This window comes from Mastomys coucha, unplaced genomic scaffold (assembly GCF_008632895.1).
Source record: "Mastomys coucha isolate ucsf_1 unplaced genomic scaffold, UCSF_Mcou_1 pScaffold14, whole genome shotgun sequence".
Lineage (NCBI taxonomy): Eukaryota > Metazoa > Chordata > Mammalia > Rodentia > Muridae > Mastomys > Mastomys coucha.
The window spans coordinates 58,592,475-58,610,016 of record NW_022196896.1 but is presented as its reverse complement, the minus strand read 5'-3'; the positions used below and the strand labels follow the sequence as shown (position 1 = coordinate 58,610,016).

Sequence of the window (17,542 nt, the reverse complement as noted above, 5' to 3'; positions counted from 1 at the left end):
AATAAGGCTGCTATGAACATGGTGGAGCATGTGTCCTTATTACATGTTGGAACATCTTCTGGATATATTCCCAGGAGTGGTATAGCTGTGTCCTCCTGTAGAACTATGTCCAATTTCCAGAGAAACCACCAAACTGATTTCCAGAAAGGTTGTACCAGCTTGCAATCCCACCAGCAATGAAGGAGTGTTCCTCTTTCTCCACAACCTCTCCAGCATCTGCTGTTACCTGAGTTTTTTATGCTAGCCATTCTGACTGGTGTGAGGTGGAATCTCAGGGTTGTTTTGATTTGCATTTCCCCTGATGACTAAGGATGTCGAACATTTCTTTAGGTGTTTCTCAGCCATTCGGAGTTCCTCAATTGAGAATTCTTTGTTCAGCTCTGCACCCCATTTTTTTAATGGGGTTATTTGGTTCTCTGGAGTCTAACTTTTGAGTTCTTTGTATACATTGGATATTAGCCTTCTATCAGATATAGGATTGGTAAAGATCTTTTCCCAATTTGTTGGTTGCTGTTTTGTCCTATTGACAGTGTCTTTTGCCTTACAGAAGCTTTGCAACTTATGTCATGAGCATTATTTATCAATAGAACCAGGAAGGCATGGATTCTGCTCCCTGTTAGGTTTTGTTGTAGCAGCTAGTTGCACAATGTGAAAGCATACAAATATAAAATTCTACATTCCCGATTTCCAAACATGAGAGATAACATTCCCAAAAGGTTGTAAGTCTTATTTTTAAGTGTTTCTTTCCAATTTTGACAGACCATTTCAAAAATGGAAAATACATTTACTTGGATGAACGGGGCTCTTTAACTATAAATTGTCTTCATCTCTCTCATAAGAGATGACAATGCATAAAATTAGTTCATGAGCAAAGACCTTTATCCATTCCAATTATAAAATTTGTATATATACTTATATGTATGTGTATATACACACATCCCCCCGACACACAGTTTTTTGGAACTTCATTAAGTCATTTATATAGCACCATAATTTGGTTTCTGTACCTCTGTGGCATAACTTTGTAAAATCACAGGGGAGGAAGGGAGTGTCTGAAATCTCATAAAGCTGGAGCTACAGAGGAGTAACAGAGATACAGGAGACACAGCCTGTGATGGAGACTGGCATGGCCGCTATGTGAAAAGGATTATACAGGATTATTACACCAACATTCCGTCTTTGAAAGGGTGTAGAGTGTAAGGGTCCCCAGAGTTCTGCTAAATCTCAGCTAAGTTGCCTTTGGTACCTAGACTGTGATGCCAAACAAATAGTATACCTTTTGGGAACATGAGTTTCCCTATTTTGTCACAGAGGAGCTGTAAGACATATGTTACAAATGTACATTAAAATGATTACACAGTTGAAATGTTTCACATCGGTCACAAAATCTAATAACTGCCCAAATAATACCAATAGTGAAAGTGATTTCATGGACACTTGCCCCTGCATGCAGTATTAGCAGTGTGTGTGGTGAAAGCTAAGTGGAGTTTTCCAAGGTTGAAACTTTTCTCAAGCATTCATGTGATCTTGGGTTTACTACTTAGTCTTTTATTTGCTTTTAGTTTTGTTACTAATACAGAGGACACAGCTCAAATATCATAGCATTGTTGCAAAGACCAAGATAATATAGCTAGGACTGTAAGGAACCAATGTACTAGCTACCTGTTTTGGTTATTGTTACTATTACCCTTTCCACGTCCAGAGGACATTTGAGAACCCGAGGTAGTGCTTTTGATGCTAAATGAAGGATTCTATGATTTTAAAACACCAATAGAGGCACGTGATGTCTTTAAAGAAGACGATACCATTTCTTACCAATCCAGAAATTTATCTCACTCAGTATTTGTATCAAAAACATATCTATGATTTAGACACAAGTGAATCCAAGTAGAGCTTTGATTTTGGGGTGCTGAGGTGGAGAGTTTTGATCAACTTACTGTGTTTCCTTTCAATTTGACTATCAAAATAAATCTGTGAATATTTTGGAAATACAGGAAGTCTATAATTAATCCCCATGGGTAGAAAGAAGCTGCTTGAACAAATCAGAGAAGCCTGAGTGCTTTTTTTTTTTTAAACAACATTCTATGCCAGTAAAAGGAAACATTCTTATGTTTTCATGTCTGTGTCTAGCAAAGCATTTTGACACATGTTCTTTTATTTTAGCTTCTTACAAGTGAGTGGAGGATGATATTCAGATGTCATCCATCTGAGAAGCAAAAAGGAGTACTTGAAAGGTTACTTGTTTCAAATCACACAGCTTTTAAGCAACACATTCAAAAAGTTACCAAACTGTGTTGGATACCTTTAGCTTTGTGGCTTAAAATGATAAAAAATTGTGGTGTCACTTAGACATTGGGGTTACTAATATGTGATGATAAATATTTTTCTGCTTTCACCAATTCTAAAAAAAGAATGATTGTCTTCTATATTAATAGCTGCTCTTTGAAACTAATTTAGCATTCACTGCTTCTTCTAGAAATATTCTCTGAAAACAGAAGTTGGTGTTCAGAAAAATATGATTGATGCAAAGATTTGAAAAGGTCATTAGCTTTCAATATTTCATATTTTAGCATTTTTAAAGACATACAAGCTATTCATTGTTGTGGTCTTGTTTATGGACTGTCTACATATCTGAAATATGATGACTTTTAACTGGATATCCACATCCTTCTAGAACACATAGCTGGGGTGTGGAGAATGTGTAAAAGCACTTTTTTCTTATTCCAGAAACTGAACAACAAAAATATAAAAGTACCCGTGAAACTGAGGTTGTAGCAGGAAAAGCAAGCGTGGGAGGATGGAAACCTTTGATGTCAAGTTGATTTCTCATATCTGTGTGGTCCAATTTCAGTTTGAATATTAGCTCTGAAATCTGCAGTCCTCTCTTACACGAGGCTAGAAAGGTGATGGCAGAATATTTCAGACCATTCTCAGAACTCTAATAAAATCTCTCCTGTTAGATGACCCTTGATAAGTTTCACTCGGAAGTTCAGCACAAAGCTCCCCAAGACGGGCTTAGAAAGGGTGATGTTCACCACGATCAAGTTTCCAGCCAGCCATGTTAGGCAGCTCAGAAATTTTATTGGAATTTTGCCTTACCTAGCAGTTTTATATGTTTTATTTGGAATCCAACTTGATAGGACTATGTGAACACTAGGTTTTGTTATACCTCAAATGCGCTTTTTAGTATGTAGTATTTACCTATTGGTGGAATGTGCTGAGACTGAGCTTCCAGTTAAGGCACAGTGTGGGATATACACAGACACTTACATGTCTTATGTCTTAATGATACTAAAGAAATTTGTGGTGACAGGGTTTTTAGAAGGAGATCATATGCTCTAGCATCTGTATATAATATGGCACCTTCATCTCCTTTCCTTTTTGAGTATGTGGAATTATGATCTCTTAATTATTCTACCCTTTTCCTGGCACAATGACTAGCAGAGTGGTTTTTGTTTTGTGTGTTTACTCCAACGCCATGAACACAGAAGTTTCTTTGTCTAAAGATAACTTTATCATATGAAACGCATATATCAGTAAACAATATTTAAAACATCTCAATGTTTAAATTTATCTAGAAACAAAAATTTATAACACTAGAAGATAAAATCTAAGGTACACCCTGCTCTGACTTCTTTTGGGCTTAAAGAAAAGAATGAAGATATTTTATTTCACCTCCTGTCTGCAAATTCTATGCCAAGAGATTATCTTAGCAGTTCCTAAACTGGTCATGTTCTGTGTGGTCCCTATAACTATTCATAACTAGTATGGGATCTTTAAATTGCCTTGTGCACTAATATTGTGATCCATTTTGTTTTAAAAGCAGGTATCATTAAACTGAAAATATGACAATGATTAGGAGCTAAACCAAGTCGTGAAGACTAATATAGTCTTCCTATAATTATAGTAGGCATATATTTACAAATATGTGGATAGGGCTCTCCCTAGTATGACATCAATGGGACCACTTTCCTCTACCCTCAGGACCTGTGCATACATAATCCTGGGACCTAGTTCAAAATGAATTCCTATTTGAAAAACCAGGAAAACAATCTTTTACAATGCTCTGCTGCCATCTCTCTCTACTTGCAGTGGCATTGTTACTACCTCACACTGTTCTCTTCTAAGCGTAGAACACTCCCTGTGCTCTGCAGATGCTCCCAGCAACCTGAGACCCTGCTTGGAGCTTAGCATGTGGGGTATGTGAACTCCACGCTGATTCCTTCTGTGTCCTTGATCAGGTGCTTGCTACTGGTAGATGAGGCAATGGGGGAGGAACAGGAGAAATAATTTTTCTTGTGGAAGCAAGGAGGTGATGAGAACATGGTTTGATATAAATCGAGATTGTTTAATATAAATCAAGTTTCTAAATACACAGTGTATGCCTTTGTATTTTACCTCGCTTCACTTACAGAGACACGTTCAAACATAGCATATAAGAATTTCAAGACACATCTGGAAAACTTTAAGCTAAATGAGAGACCCCATATAGGCATGCTGACTTCCTGTCTGCGGAGCTAGCCAGAGTCTAAGAGAGATTAACTCTGGGATGATGGAGCACATTTTGCTAGCAGAGAAGTTTTCCTTCTCATCCATTTTGAGACAAGAAGGTTGTAACTTGTCTCTTTACATCTATGAATATCATTGTCATGTGATTTTTTTCCTTTATATAAATGTACTGTCAGGGAGTAATGTAGAAAATAATCCTGCTGAAGAATAATCTCATACTGGTGAGTCATGTGTCTGCTGCATTGTAAATATAACATGAATAGACTCAAAATTTCATTTAACTTAGAAACTAATGAGGGCATTAGTAATATATCAGTATAGAACATATTCACATCAATATTAAGACAACATTGCAGAGTTATATATAAAACTAGTTAATGCCTACCGGGGCCATAAAACTGTAACATTTAGTATATTTTCACTCTGGAAAGAAATTATTCTCATTCCTATTGGACAAAGTTCTATAAGATAACTTTTACCCCTACAGAGTTATAAAACTGATCAGCAGTAAGTCAGAATAATAATCAGATGAGAATAATCGAGCCCAGAACCAAAGAATTCTCCCACTAACATCCAAAAGATTGATTCCAACTTGGGGATGATTTATTTTCCAATAAAGCTTTCATTTGCTCTGTCTTAGTAAGATTCCCTCAATTTGTTCCACATACATGTAAGATTTACACTGATGCACAGTATAAAATGAGGAAATATTTTTCAATATATTCATATCAGTATGTGTCCCTTTAATCCTTAAATTAGATAATATGCTTCCAGACTATAAATGATTATATTGGAAAGACCCTTAGATGCCTGGATGTTTAGGATTAGAACAGACTTGGTGGTTCTCAATGAAAAGAATATCACGGGAGGTTCCTGTGCTCACATCGCATAGTGGTGAGAGTAGCAATATTTTTTATACGTAAATTCTGACATCATGTTCCTGCTACTTGTCCCAGTGCTATCTGCCCCAGTGCTTAATGTTTCCAAATGAAAGACCAACACACAGCCTTTATATTTTGATATGCCTTAATCAAGGCAATAACCGGACCACTTTCTAACGTCCAGGCAGTTAATCCACCTCCTACTGATGATTCCGAGTTATCATTTACTAAATTCTATATTTTACCTTGGCTGCCCTGAACCCAGTTGGCTGCCCCACTGAGCCATGTTCTCCCAGCTCCTTTACATGTGGGCTATGCCTCCCTGTTCTCCACTATTCTCAGGCATGGCTTCTCTCCTTTCCTCATTCCTCTGGCGTGGCAGATCTTCCCCTGCCTCCTCTCATTCTCTCCCAAACCCGGGAAATTCTCAAGTCCGGCTCTATCTGTCCCGCCCAGCTATTGGCTGCTGACATCTTTATTTACCCATCAGAACCAACTGGGGACAGATTCCTTATACAAACAGTGCGCAGGCTCTCCCGACTATCAAGGGCATGTGATCAGCCAGCCAGCTTCCTGTTTCTGCTGTGATGGATCGTATCTCTCTATAAACCAATATGAACTATATGTTTCATTAAATTGTTTCTTGCCAGGCATTTGGCCACAGTAAGGAAAAAATAGGAGTAACATAGAGACCTTATGTTTGCTTCATTCTAAAACAGTTCCCTCTGTGTTCCGCAGTGATGCCTGGAAGGAGCAATGGGTACTCTGCACTCAAGATGAGCTAGACTCTGTGCCTCCTTCCCTCTTATCTGATCCTGAGTCATAAGTGAATTCTGATTTTTCCCATTCCTTACTCTGCTAATGTGCCTCCCCCAATTTAGTGTTCTTTTCTTGGAAAAAAAGAAAAATGCCATTCAGTAAATATGCCATAAACATTTCGGCTCACATTAAAGTCTAGAACATCTTTTTATTTGTGTTCATATGGGGAGAGTAGCCTAGATAGAGAAGAAAGAAAAAAGCCTAAAGCCTTTTAGAGAGAGCAGAAGGAAAAGAAATAGTTTTGTTGGTATCCTGGGACAATCCTACCTCTTAAGTCTGCAATCCAAAACACTTCCCATGTCAAAATGATTTTTAACTCTTCTTATTGCCTGAAACCTGCATTTGCCATAATTTATATTAGGCTAGGAGAGAAAAGAGAAGAAAGCATTTGTTAAAACCTATTACAGCTAAACTCAAGAATGAAGAAAGGATTCTTGGTATTAAAGCTCACTTTTCCTATGTTCTAGGATGGATGTATCTAACAAAGAAAGAATGTTACTTGTGTCTTGTGTTTATCCCATGGCAGTATTTTCACACCCTGTTTCTGAGAACATGATCTGAGTTAACAGGCACACCTGGAAAAACTGCCCTTGCTGGTATTTTTGGAGGAGCGAGTTGAGGTACACTTAAGCTTCTAAGTAAAATTAAACTTTACAAGCCCACAGCTTCTTTAAGATGCAGAAAGACATTGTGAGACTTCAAGACAGGAGTGCAGGCAGGTGGAAGTTACTCATTTGTCCTGGAAACCTTTCTCTCTGCTCATCTTTGAGTTTTCATCAAAGGAAAATGCTTATTAGTGTTTCCTGAAAACATGTTTTGGAAACCCCAGTCTAGCTTGAAGCCTTTGACACAGAGGCCGGGAGGAAGATCCAGAACTGACTGGTGCTTACGTAAGAGTACAGGAAAACTACAGAACTCTCGTCTTCTAGAGTAAGCTTCAGCGATGCATACACAATGACTATACATATCTATAAGTGTAAATTTTCAGGTCAGAACTGCTGAGACCAGTTACCACCTAATTTAATTTACAACGGAGACTTTTTACTAGTGATGAACTGTGAATTAATTGGCTGTGCACTTTGGAATTTAGAACAGGATTGAAAAAAAACAGAGAAGTATGCTTTATCTTGCCTCTATGTGTTTTTTGAGTCAACATATTTAATAACTCATGTGGTCCTCATTTTTTCACATTTGAAATAGAAACTTAGGATGTGTTTTGAAAGATATTTTCAAATATTATTCTCAGATAAAGAAGTATGAGACCGATGTTACAACACTATCTCTGAAATAGAGACAGACCCTCATCACTGTGAAGTGAATAGCAATTACAAGTGTTAACATCTGGACAATACACCCCTGGAGTTACTCCTTTCACTTCACAAGAATAAATAGTATTTGAATTTATTTTCCAGAGTTTGCCCCTGTAGCCCACATACACCAAGCTTTTAGCAAGTTCTAACATTTGGCTTCAAATCACTGGAGGCTAGATAGGCAGGTGGAAGCAATTTTTCCTTCATTTCCGTAGAATAAATGGTTCAGCAATTTTGCTAAGGTACATGATACACTAGCAAACAGGCCAAGCAGAGAACGTAGGGTTGAGGAACTTTGTCTATTGCTGAATTTTCTTTAAAAAAAAAATTGGATCATTTCCTTCTTCAATTTAAACCCTTTGTTTTAAGCCAGAAGCCAAGGGGTTTTGAATATATCACACTTGATTCCAGCTTCAACTCTGCTCTCCTTTCACTTCCTTTGCAGAGGTCTTCATGTGATTTTAACAGTGGTACATCTAATTATAAATAAAAATTGTAGTAATTAGTACATTTGTCAAACTATTCCTCTCCTGCACAAACGCAATCTACCAACAGTAAGACATGTATACGCAAAACAAGAATGAATGCTTCTAGTACAAAATAAACAGGCTTTAAGTCATCACTCAGCACTGAAAACCATTAATAAGCAGTTTTCTGAAGGGTGGGAAAATATAGTAGCCCTTCATATTTCATTTGATCCTTGAGGGAGGGAGAGAGAGAAAGAGAGGAGACAAGAAAAGTGAGGGAACAAGACTGGGAGGGGGAACCAGAGCCATGGCCTGCCAGCCTTGTATAAGAAAAAGAGTAAAAAGATGTTGTCCAGATGGGATTTAGGCTACAGAGGTCTCCTATGCCCAGAAAGATCAATCAGGGTAAATGAGTTCTCCATGTATTATTACCTAAGGGTAGAGAAAATTGAAGATGAGATTTTTTTCACCTCTGCTTGTTTGACCTTGGTGCATAACTGCAGCATAAGAAATGTGCAGAATTTGACAGTGATTTCCCCCTGCCCCACATTGATCAAACTGAAATTTTAGTCTTAGAGAGTTAAAAATATTGGCTTACATGACTCTACTTTATCTATTTTTTCATATTCTTAGTTCTCATTGAAATGTAGCTATCTGTGTACTCGTGAATGAATGAAACGGATTTGCAGAGGCTTTCGGCCCTGAAAGAACACACACTCATCCCTTGTTGCTACACGCAAGGCAGCCAGTGCTGAAAGTGGCTAGAAAATCCATTTAAACTGCATTTGTGCCTTACCAAAAGTCCTGTGACACTCACATTGGTAAGAGTTATGCTTTCCTAATATGTGATCCACTTCTGTAGGCAACTAGAAGCACTGCGACTTCAGTCACCCTCTCCAAGTAAGAATGAATGCCCCCATATCAATCCATTTTCACGTCTGGCACTTACAGATGGAGAAAAGAAATGAAATAAAAATGATAAACAGCAGAGATTGTGAGATCTGTTTTTTCTTTTCTGAAGACTGCATTTTTTATGTGTAAATGAAAAAGAACACATTTGTTTCTTTATCCTTCACCGTTTACAAACTTGACATGATTGTATGCAAAATAGTATGCAGAAAGTTTCGCTTCCTGATACTGCTCACTGCACTGCTCAAAAACACAAAGGTCTTGAAAGCGCTCCTATAGGCAATACACAGCAGATGAACGTCTTAAGGACCCGTGCTACTTTGACTCAACAGACCTAAGTACCACCCATATTTTTATATTTCCAGACATGGATATTATGGAACTCAAATAAGTAAAGAGTCCAAACTCCTGAATTACTTTGTTGCATTTTGTCTCAAAGAGCTAACATAGGCTGCATCTCTCCTTTTTTTTTTTTTTTCCTTTTGTAATTAGGCTTTATGTCTTTGCTTCACATCATGGCTTTGAGGCAAGAAAATGCAAACTTGTTGAGCTGAAGAGACTTAAGGAATAAATACAGGAAGCTGTCTGCCTTTCATCTATTTGTCCAAAGGGATTTATGAATATAAACTGTGTCATGCTACACTCCCCACTGAAGAGTAGTAGCTGTGTTGAAGACAGCTTCGGCTCCCTTTGCCCCCACGCAGGACTAATCAGATACTAGGAGAGTGTTTACAACAGCAACTTTGCACATCCTGTATCACTCCTCTTCTCCCAGAGGCCCACAGCCTCCATCCCTGTCTAAAGCTTATATAAGATTCAGCAAGCTTGTTCATGCTAACGTATGACACTGAGTGTGTGTGGCTCTAGTGTTTAAGCATTCAGTCAAATGATTATTTATTCCTTGTCAATCCAGTGTCTATTGTTAGCTCATTCATAGACATAATTGAGAAAGAAGAAATCTAAAACTTTCACATACTTGCAAGATTGAAATTGGTCTATTTTTTAAGACTCTATCTTGCTTACGATTATTTTTTTTTTTCCTTTTTGAACATTTAAAACATGTAGATGGGTTAGGGACAAAGAGCCAAGGTCCCTGGTTCTTGGTAATATAAAAATATGGGTGGTGCTTAGGCACCCTTAAAACAGAAATTAGATAAATGGTTCTCTACTGTCATGCTAAAGCATATATTTAACAAGCTTGCTCATTGACTATGTAATTATCCAGTGGTTTGCACAATTTTTCCAATACTTTGACCCTTGAATACAGTTCTTCATATTGTGGGAACCCGCAACCATCAAATTATTTCACTGCTTTATAACTCTAATGCTGCTACTGTTATAAATTGTATTGTAAATATCTGATTTACAGGATATTTAATATTTGACCTTCAAAGGGGTCTTATTCCACAGGTCAAGAACTACCAATCTGTAAGCCTGTGTCTTCAACTGGATTAATATTTAATATTCCATAAATTTAGTTTTAATTAACACATGCTTATTTATGGGTACAGTATGTATTGATTTACTATAAGTTGTATAAAATTGTATACTAAAAATTGTATAAATATTTGGCCTATTTTTTTTTTTCAAGGCAGGGTTTCTCTGCATAGCTCTGGCTATCCTGGAACTCACTCTGTAGACCAGGCTATCCTCGAACTCAGAAATCCACCTGCCTCTGCCTTCCAAGTGCTAGGATTAAAGGTGTGCATCACCACTGCCTGGCTGGCATATCTTTTATTTTAAACATTTATAATTTCCTTATAGTGAAAAAATTTAAGATCCTCTCTTATAGATATTTTGAAACACATAATACAATATTATTAAGTATAAGGTCAGTTGTATGTAATGGTGTACCAAATCTTATTCCTTTTAGCTAGCTGTAACAACACACACACACACACACACACACACAAATGTTGCTAATCTCTCCTAGTCCTCTGCTTTCCACAGGCTCTGTCAATGGTTGTTTTGGTCGTTATGCAATGAGGTCAGCTCTCTTTAACCTTCTCAGTATAAATAAAGTCAGAAGTATTTCTTTCTCTGTGCCTGGCTTATTTAACTTAACAATATATCGACTAGAATTTTTCACATTGCGACAACGGCAGAATTTTGTTCATTTTAATTGTTGGATGGTGTTTTGGGGTGATAGGGTGTGCTTGGAGACATGGCCTTGCAGAATTGTTTTCTATGATCTCTATATATAATATAAGCTTTCTTCATCAATCAGTTGAAGGATACACAGGTAGATTATTTTGCTTATTAAATAGTATTGTGATGATCATGGGAGTGCAGATGTCTCTTCCAGGTACTGATTTAATTTATTTGGATAAACAGCCACAATTGGATTGCAAGAGAACACAGCGATTTTACTTTGAATCTGTTTTAAGCATCTTTTACACACTGTTTTCCATAGTGATTTTGGTAATTCACTTTGTCTATAATAATGAACAGGTGTTCATTTCTCCAAGTCCTTGCTCGTGTGCTATCTTTAGTGTTTTTATCAATAGCTACTCTTACTGTATTGCGGTGCTACCTCATTGATGTGTGTGTGTGTGTGTGTGTGTGTATGTGTTTATGTGTATGTGTGTATGTGTATGTGTGTGTATGTTTGTGTGTATGTGTTTGTGTGTGTGTTTGTGTGTGTGTGAATTAATGAGTTTATTGAGTGTGCTTATGGAACATGGGTATGTGGTTACTTATTTGCAGGAGCGTAAGTGGTCTCAAACTCTCCCAATAAAAAAGGTGCGTCATCGTTACCTTGAAGTCCAGGGATGAAGACATCTTGGAAGCAGCATCACGGAGTTTTTATTGTGGCTTATATCGCCATTTCCCGGATGATTATAAATGTTGAATATTTTTAAAATACTTCTTGCCCATTTGCTTAAGTTTTATTTTCCCTTTTGTCTTTTAAACATAATCTCAATATGTAGCCTTGGGTAGCCTGGATGTCTTCTGTAGATGAGACTTGCCTGAAACGTGGTAATCTTCTTGCCTCTGCCTTTAGAATATTTGAAGGATAGGCCTTCTATACTCTGTATGGTGTTTGTATAACTTCTCTTTGAGAGGTATCTAGTCAAGCTTTTGGCTCTTAAAAAAACAGATTAGTCTCTCTACTTTGAACTTTGAGAGTCTGACAATGTTGTGAAGTAGATTTATTTGTAGTGAATGTGATTGGAGACCTTTGATCTACATGCATCTGAAAATTTATAAAATTCTGTCACTTGATCGTCTTTTACCAAGGAAGAAGCACAAGAAACACATACAGACACAGAGACATGTCTGTATTCACAGGGATCTCATAAAAACACAAAACCAGAAACTAAAATACATATGTAGAGGGCCTGCAAGGTTAAAAAAAGATATAGACTTAAAGATTACTTCTAATTGTAGCCAGCTGAATCTTATCTCCACCTTTTTAGATCAGTTACTAGCGATCTGTTTGAAGAATTGTGTATATAGTTAGTAGGATTTAGTCCAGCCTTGGCTTTATCTAGGTCTGTTTTATTTTTAGCAAAGTGGTGTGTACTAAAAATGCTGTGAACCTCTAATGCACTTTCTCATGTTGTAGTGACCCTCAACCATAAAGTTATTCCATTGTTATTTCATAAGTGTAATTTTGCTACTCTGATGAATCATAATGTAAATGTCTGACATGCGATCCCTTCAGGGATCGGGACACACAGCTTGAGAACCACTGCTTTAGCAAATTCAGGCAGGTCTTCTGCTGTCCTCAAGGCCATGGCTAGTGTGGTTGGTACAATATTAGTGGATGTTGAAACTCAGGATGTTTGTGGCTGAGACTATGTTAGTCTAGAGTCTGTTAGCCACTAAGGTTGGTCGCATGATGGACTACCAGCCATATATGGCCATTGAAGTCTTCCTGTAGCTGTGATGCAAAGACCCATGTATTCACACACAGGGACAGAGCATGTGCTTGTCTCTCTGTTGTTGTGAGGTATCACTCAGTACCAGTACAAGTCCAGAGACATGGTAATGACCTTGATTCTGGCATCGTGTGAGTCTGGCCTATGCTGTCTGAATGAGATAGTCTTTTGGGTAAAGGTCTACTCTTGCTTCCCTCTTCTTCCCTAGTTAGACATTACTTCTTTGCTATGTTGTCTGGGGATGGGTGGAGGGATGTTGTGGGTCATTTGAAATTGCCCTTCCTATCCTCTTCAGTGTATTCCTTGATGCCTTCCCTATTTCTTTTGTTCACATGTAGCAAGCATTTTCATCAATGCATGTTCCTCAAGTTGATGCTTCTTTGGGGCTGTACACTTGTGAAAGCCCTTTTCCACCATGTTTCTCTTCCTTTCTACCAAAATTGCTAATCAGTCTTGTCTCTAACCTAGCAGATCTTGTACTAGCATTTTCTTCACTGTTAATTCATCCTCTCTTGAATTGTCTTAGATCGAGCATCCCCTTCATTGACAACTATAAAGAGAAATTTGACACATGATTATTATAATTGTATGAAAATTATGTTTATACCTTTTAAAATGTAACTTAGACACTGACATTATGACATTGTCATAATTCTGTCTCATGTGATTGTCTCTAATCTGAGATTTCTCTGAGATGAGGTCTAGATTTGAAGGTTTGAAACTTCTATGATTTTTAGGGTCTGCTATTACAAAGGAATAGAAATATATATATATATATATGTATATATATATATATGATGTATAAAGTAAATATATATAGAGAGGCAAAAGAAATTGCAACTAATCACATGGTAACTTGAATGAATAAGTCTCTTTCCTGTTTTTCACTAGGAAGGACTGAAAGAATTGCTTGTGTGAAGCTACTTCACAGTTGCAGTTTGCTTTTCTCTCTCTGGGGGACTATAGTTATTACGTCATAAAATGCCATGTGCCAGGGTGAGGGGACCTTAAGTTATACATAAGAGCATAAGAAATCAGCTCTAATATGTAGTGAAGGAATTCCATCAAGTAAGGTGCTGTGGGGCATTAAACTAAGAGGAGTAAACTAAAGAATCATGCTTGGTAATGGGATCACAGTGTGGCCTCTCAGATCAGTCTTCAAGAAGATCACATGTATAATAAGAGATTCTATTGCAGAAAGAGCAAAGCCATTGATGCAAAGACATGATTGTATGTGTCAATAAGAACATCTTTGAAGCTGCATGTGGCAGGGTATTTTTGTTATCTTGAAACTGGATTTGGAAAAGATGGAGGCAGAAGGATCTAGAATTTAAGGCTGGCTAAGCTATGTAGGTGTACTATCTAAAATTGTGAAAATATCTGGATGAACTCAGGAAACCTCTTCTGTTCTGGATTACTCTCAACTAGATACAGAAAAGGGATAGAGAGGAAGAAAGAAAGAACCCATATAGACTGTTCTTCACTCTAATCTGAGACTTGAGGTCTTGTCAAATCTGACAGGAGACATGATTACTAAACTAAATGTGAAATTAAAGGCTTAAAGTGGAGTTTATATTTTAATATGTGAACCTTAATGGAAGGCAATGGAACATACATAATGTTTATTAATGGAAAGCACAGAGAGATCCTGCAGATATGTTTGACCACACTGATAGAAGGAAAAATTTCTATTAGAATTCAATTTCATAAGGTTCAAACAGATTTTAATGAGTGGACCATACAGATAAATGTCTAAGTTCTAAATTAGTTAATAGAAGGTTAAAGGTAGGGAAAGTTGTAAAGTCACACACACTTTAACAATTTAATAGAAATAAGGGTGAATTTTTCTCTCTCCCTTAAAAGCAGGCTGCATACAATCGAGAGGTTTGGGAACCCATTTTATCTCCTGTAGTTATATGCTATGTCATATTCCATTTTTGATTTATTTCACATGACTAATATACACCTGAGAAGGGCCACTTAAATCCTCTTTACAGGTTTGCCAGATATGGCAGGTTTGGAGGTAAGCTGAGGCTATATGAGGCTATATGAAGCTTATGGTCTCTTAAAAACAAATTAATTCAAATTTTCCTACAAAGTCAGTGTCTTTGTGCTGGTCTCTCAGAGAGGTCTCAAGACCAGCCTGTCAGTGAAACCAGTTCTGACCTCTCTTCACTTGATATCTAGTGGGCAGGGTTAGGAAAACACTGGCACATTTCCCATTGCAGTTGAAGCAGCTTCCAATATGGGGGAATCCACCTTCTCTTACTGAAGACCCTAAAAGGCCTCTAAAAGGCCTTCCAGCTTTGGCACATTCAGAGAGAATGGACTCCGAAGAGCAAAGCTTTCCATGTGCAGCGTGAGTGCCTGCTGAGCCGGCTCACCAAGACCAATGCGGTGTAATCCTACAAGTGGCAATCTCCACACACAATTCAAAGATGCTTTCAACAGACAGAACAAAACAAAACTAAGAAGGGTTAACTACATCTGATGATATTATTTGTCTGGATGAATGACAGTAAAACTTTCAGGCATAGGTTTTCTCTCCTTTGTGTTTAGTAGAATGTCTGAGATGGCTGAGCTGGATTAGGGGTTATGTGGTCTGGATACAGAGTACAGAGTAGTATCTACAAGATCTTAGTGGGCAGGCATATCTAGGTACATGACACCATGAAAGGACAGTAAATGCAAGAACAGATTTTTATGGGGCTCTATGACTTGTTACAAAACAAGTAGAAAGGCACAGTGTCCTGACTCCCTGTGAGAGCATGATGGTCAGACTATCCGGCGGAATGACTCCTACTTCATTTTGAAGTGCTAAATGAATTACAAACTGAAGTCCTCATAAATGGAAAAAAAACTCCAGCTTCCTCTGAACAAAAAACATATCACCAATGTACATATGTTATATGGCAATAGGAGGAACCTCTTTGAAAGATCAGAAGAAACCAAAGTTGACTGCTCTTCACACAGGCTACTGAGAACGATGTTTGTTCTCAGTGTAAGAAACACATTTCCTTTCGGGAAGATTGCTTAATTAAGTGAAATGGTAATGTAATTTGCATTTCTTTGGCTAAATAACAGTCATATGTTTATTTGCTTCCTTAGTATATTTCATTAGGTACTATAGCCTTAGGGTAAATCATGCCTGATATCATTTTTGTACTTAAAGTTTTACTAGAACACAACTGTGTGCATTTATTAATGTATTTTCCATGTATAACAAGATGGTTGAGTTCTGAAAATCAAAGTATAAAATATTTACTTTTGGCCATTTACAGAAAACATTCTCTGAAACATTACCATAAGCACATTGTGTGATGGCTAATCTTGGTCATGAACTTAACACACTTGACCAAGTGAATCTCTCCTCATGATTGGACTGCATCAGGTTGGCCCAAGGTGTCATTTTTTTGGATTGCTAATGTAGAAAGGCTCAGCTTACTGTGGGCAGTAACATTCCTAGACAGGTGGGCCTGAGCTGTTTCTGAGAGGTAGAATGTCAGTGTGGGAGCAAGCCAGTGAGCAGCATTCATCCAAGGCCTCTTCAGTTCCTCTCTTGAATTCCTAAACCTGTGAAGTGAAATAAACCCTTTCCTCCCCAATTTGCTATTGCTCATGATGTTTACCACAATAATAGAAACTAAATTAAACAAAAAAAAAATGGTGTGGGTTAGCGAGGAATCAAACCTTCAGAGTAGTCAGTTGCACAGGAAACATAGCCTTTTACACGCAGCAGTTATTGACTTCAGTACGTCACAAAACACACCCATACACGCTTAGCTGCTAGTAGGATTAATATTAAAGCCTAAAGTTAGTGTCTATAATTCTTTAGCATATGTCAGTGATAAAGTTTTGAGGGCAGCGGCCTTACAGCACATCTTCCCAAACTTGGTGCTTCTTTTAAATTATTGTTTAACCTATTTTAGAACACCTGGTGCAGAAAGGAGAAAGTGATTTAAACATTATCTGTTTAATTTGCTAACCTTCCCGTGCCCTTTTAGAAACAGCTTGTTCAAGGTCCGCGGAGACTTCGGAGGCTCAGAATAACTTCTCTGTATCACTTTCTAAACTGAATTTCACTACATGCAATTTGAGCTTCTCTGAAGTGAGCAACCGCAGGGGTTTGGAAATTCTAGCACAGATTTATGGTGAAATGAAAAAGATTGGAACCTGTCCAGGGGCATGCGATGGTGGTCAAAGCAGAATGACATTTTCCAAGGAATGCAGCTGAGGCTATTTCCCACAACTCTGTTCAATCTGAAATTGTTCTTCTTGCAAGCGGATTGCTTTCACAGACGGTACACAAGTAGCACTTAAAATTATTGCACTAATGCAACCAAACACTGAAATTCTGTGATGACTTCACTCACAAGTCTCCATTGTAACTTTTGTACGCACCCCAGTGTCTAATACTGATTTCATTCATGGCTTTGTTCCTGGTTATAGAACACTTCTATAATAGTATCTTTTATTATGTCACCTTTGTTTTTAGGGGTAAGCCCTTGAAGAGAACTAAAGGACTGTTTTCTCTTCTCTTTCTCTCTCTTTGTGGATCTGCCCATGTCCTTCTGACATGAGCCCCAGCATTGCCCTTATAGGAACACACCATCATCTCCAATTAGTTACATGGGTACAGGAGATCTGGGCTGAGGTCCTCATTCTTGAGCTACAGGCACTTGACTGATAGAGACATTTCCCTGCCTGGCCTCCAGTCTTTCTTTGATGTTATTGTACAGGCTGCTAGAATTCTCTATTTGTAA

At 37.7% G+C, this 17,542-nt stretch overlaps 1 protein-coding gene across 1 annotated transcript in view; it reads left to right on the top strand.

Annotated features, from left to right (window-relative positions):
- LOC116089402 (cationic amino acid transporter 3-like) overlaps positions 1-17,013 on the top strand; it is a 29,478-nt gene extending 12,465 nt beyond the window's left edge. The window contains exons 2-3 of the mRNA XM_031368965.1: positions 8,849-8,886; positions 16,784-17,013. Of these exons, the coding sequence (XP_031224825.1) occupies positions 8,849-8,886; positions 16,784-17,013 (268 nt within the window). The remainder of the gene's footprint in view (positions 1-8,848; positions 8,887-16,783) is intronic.
- Positions 17,014-17,542: the final 529 nt, after the last annotated feature.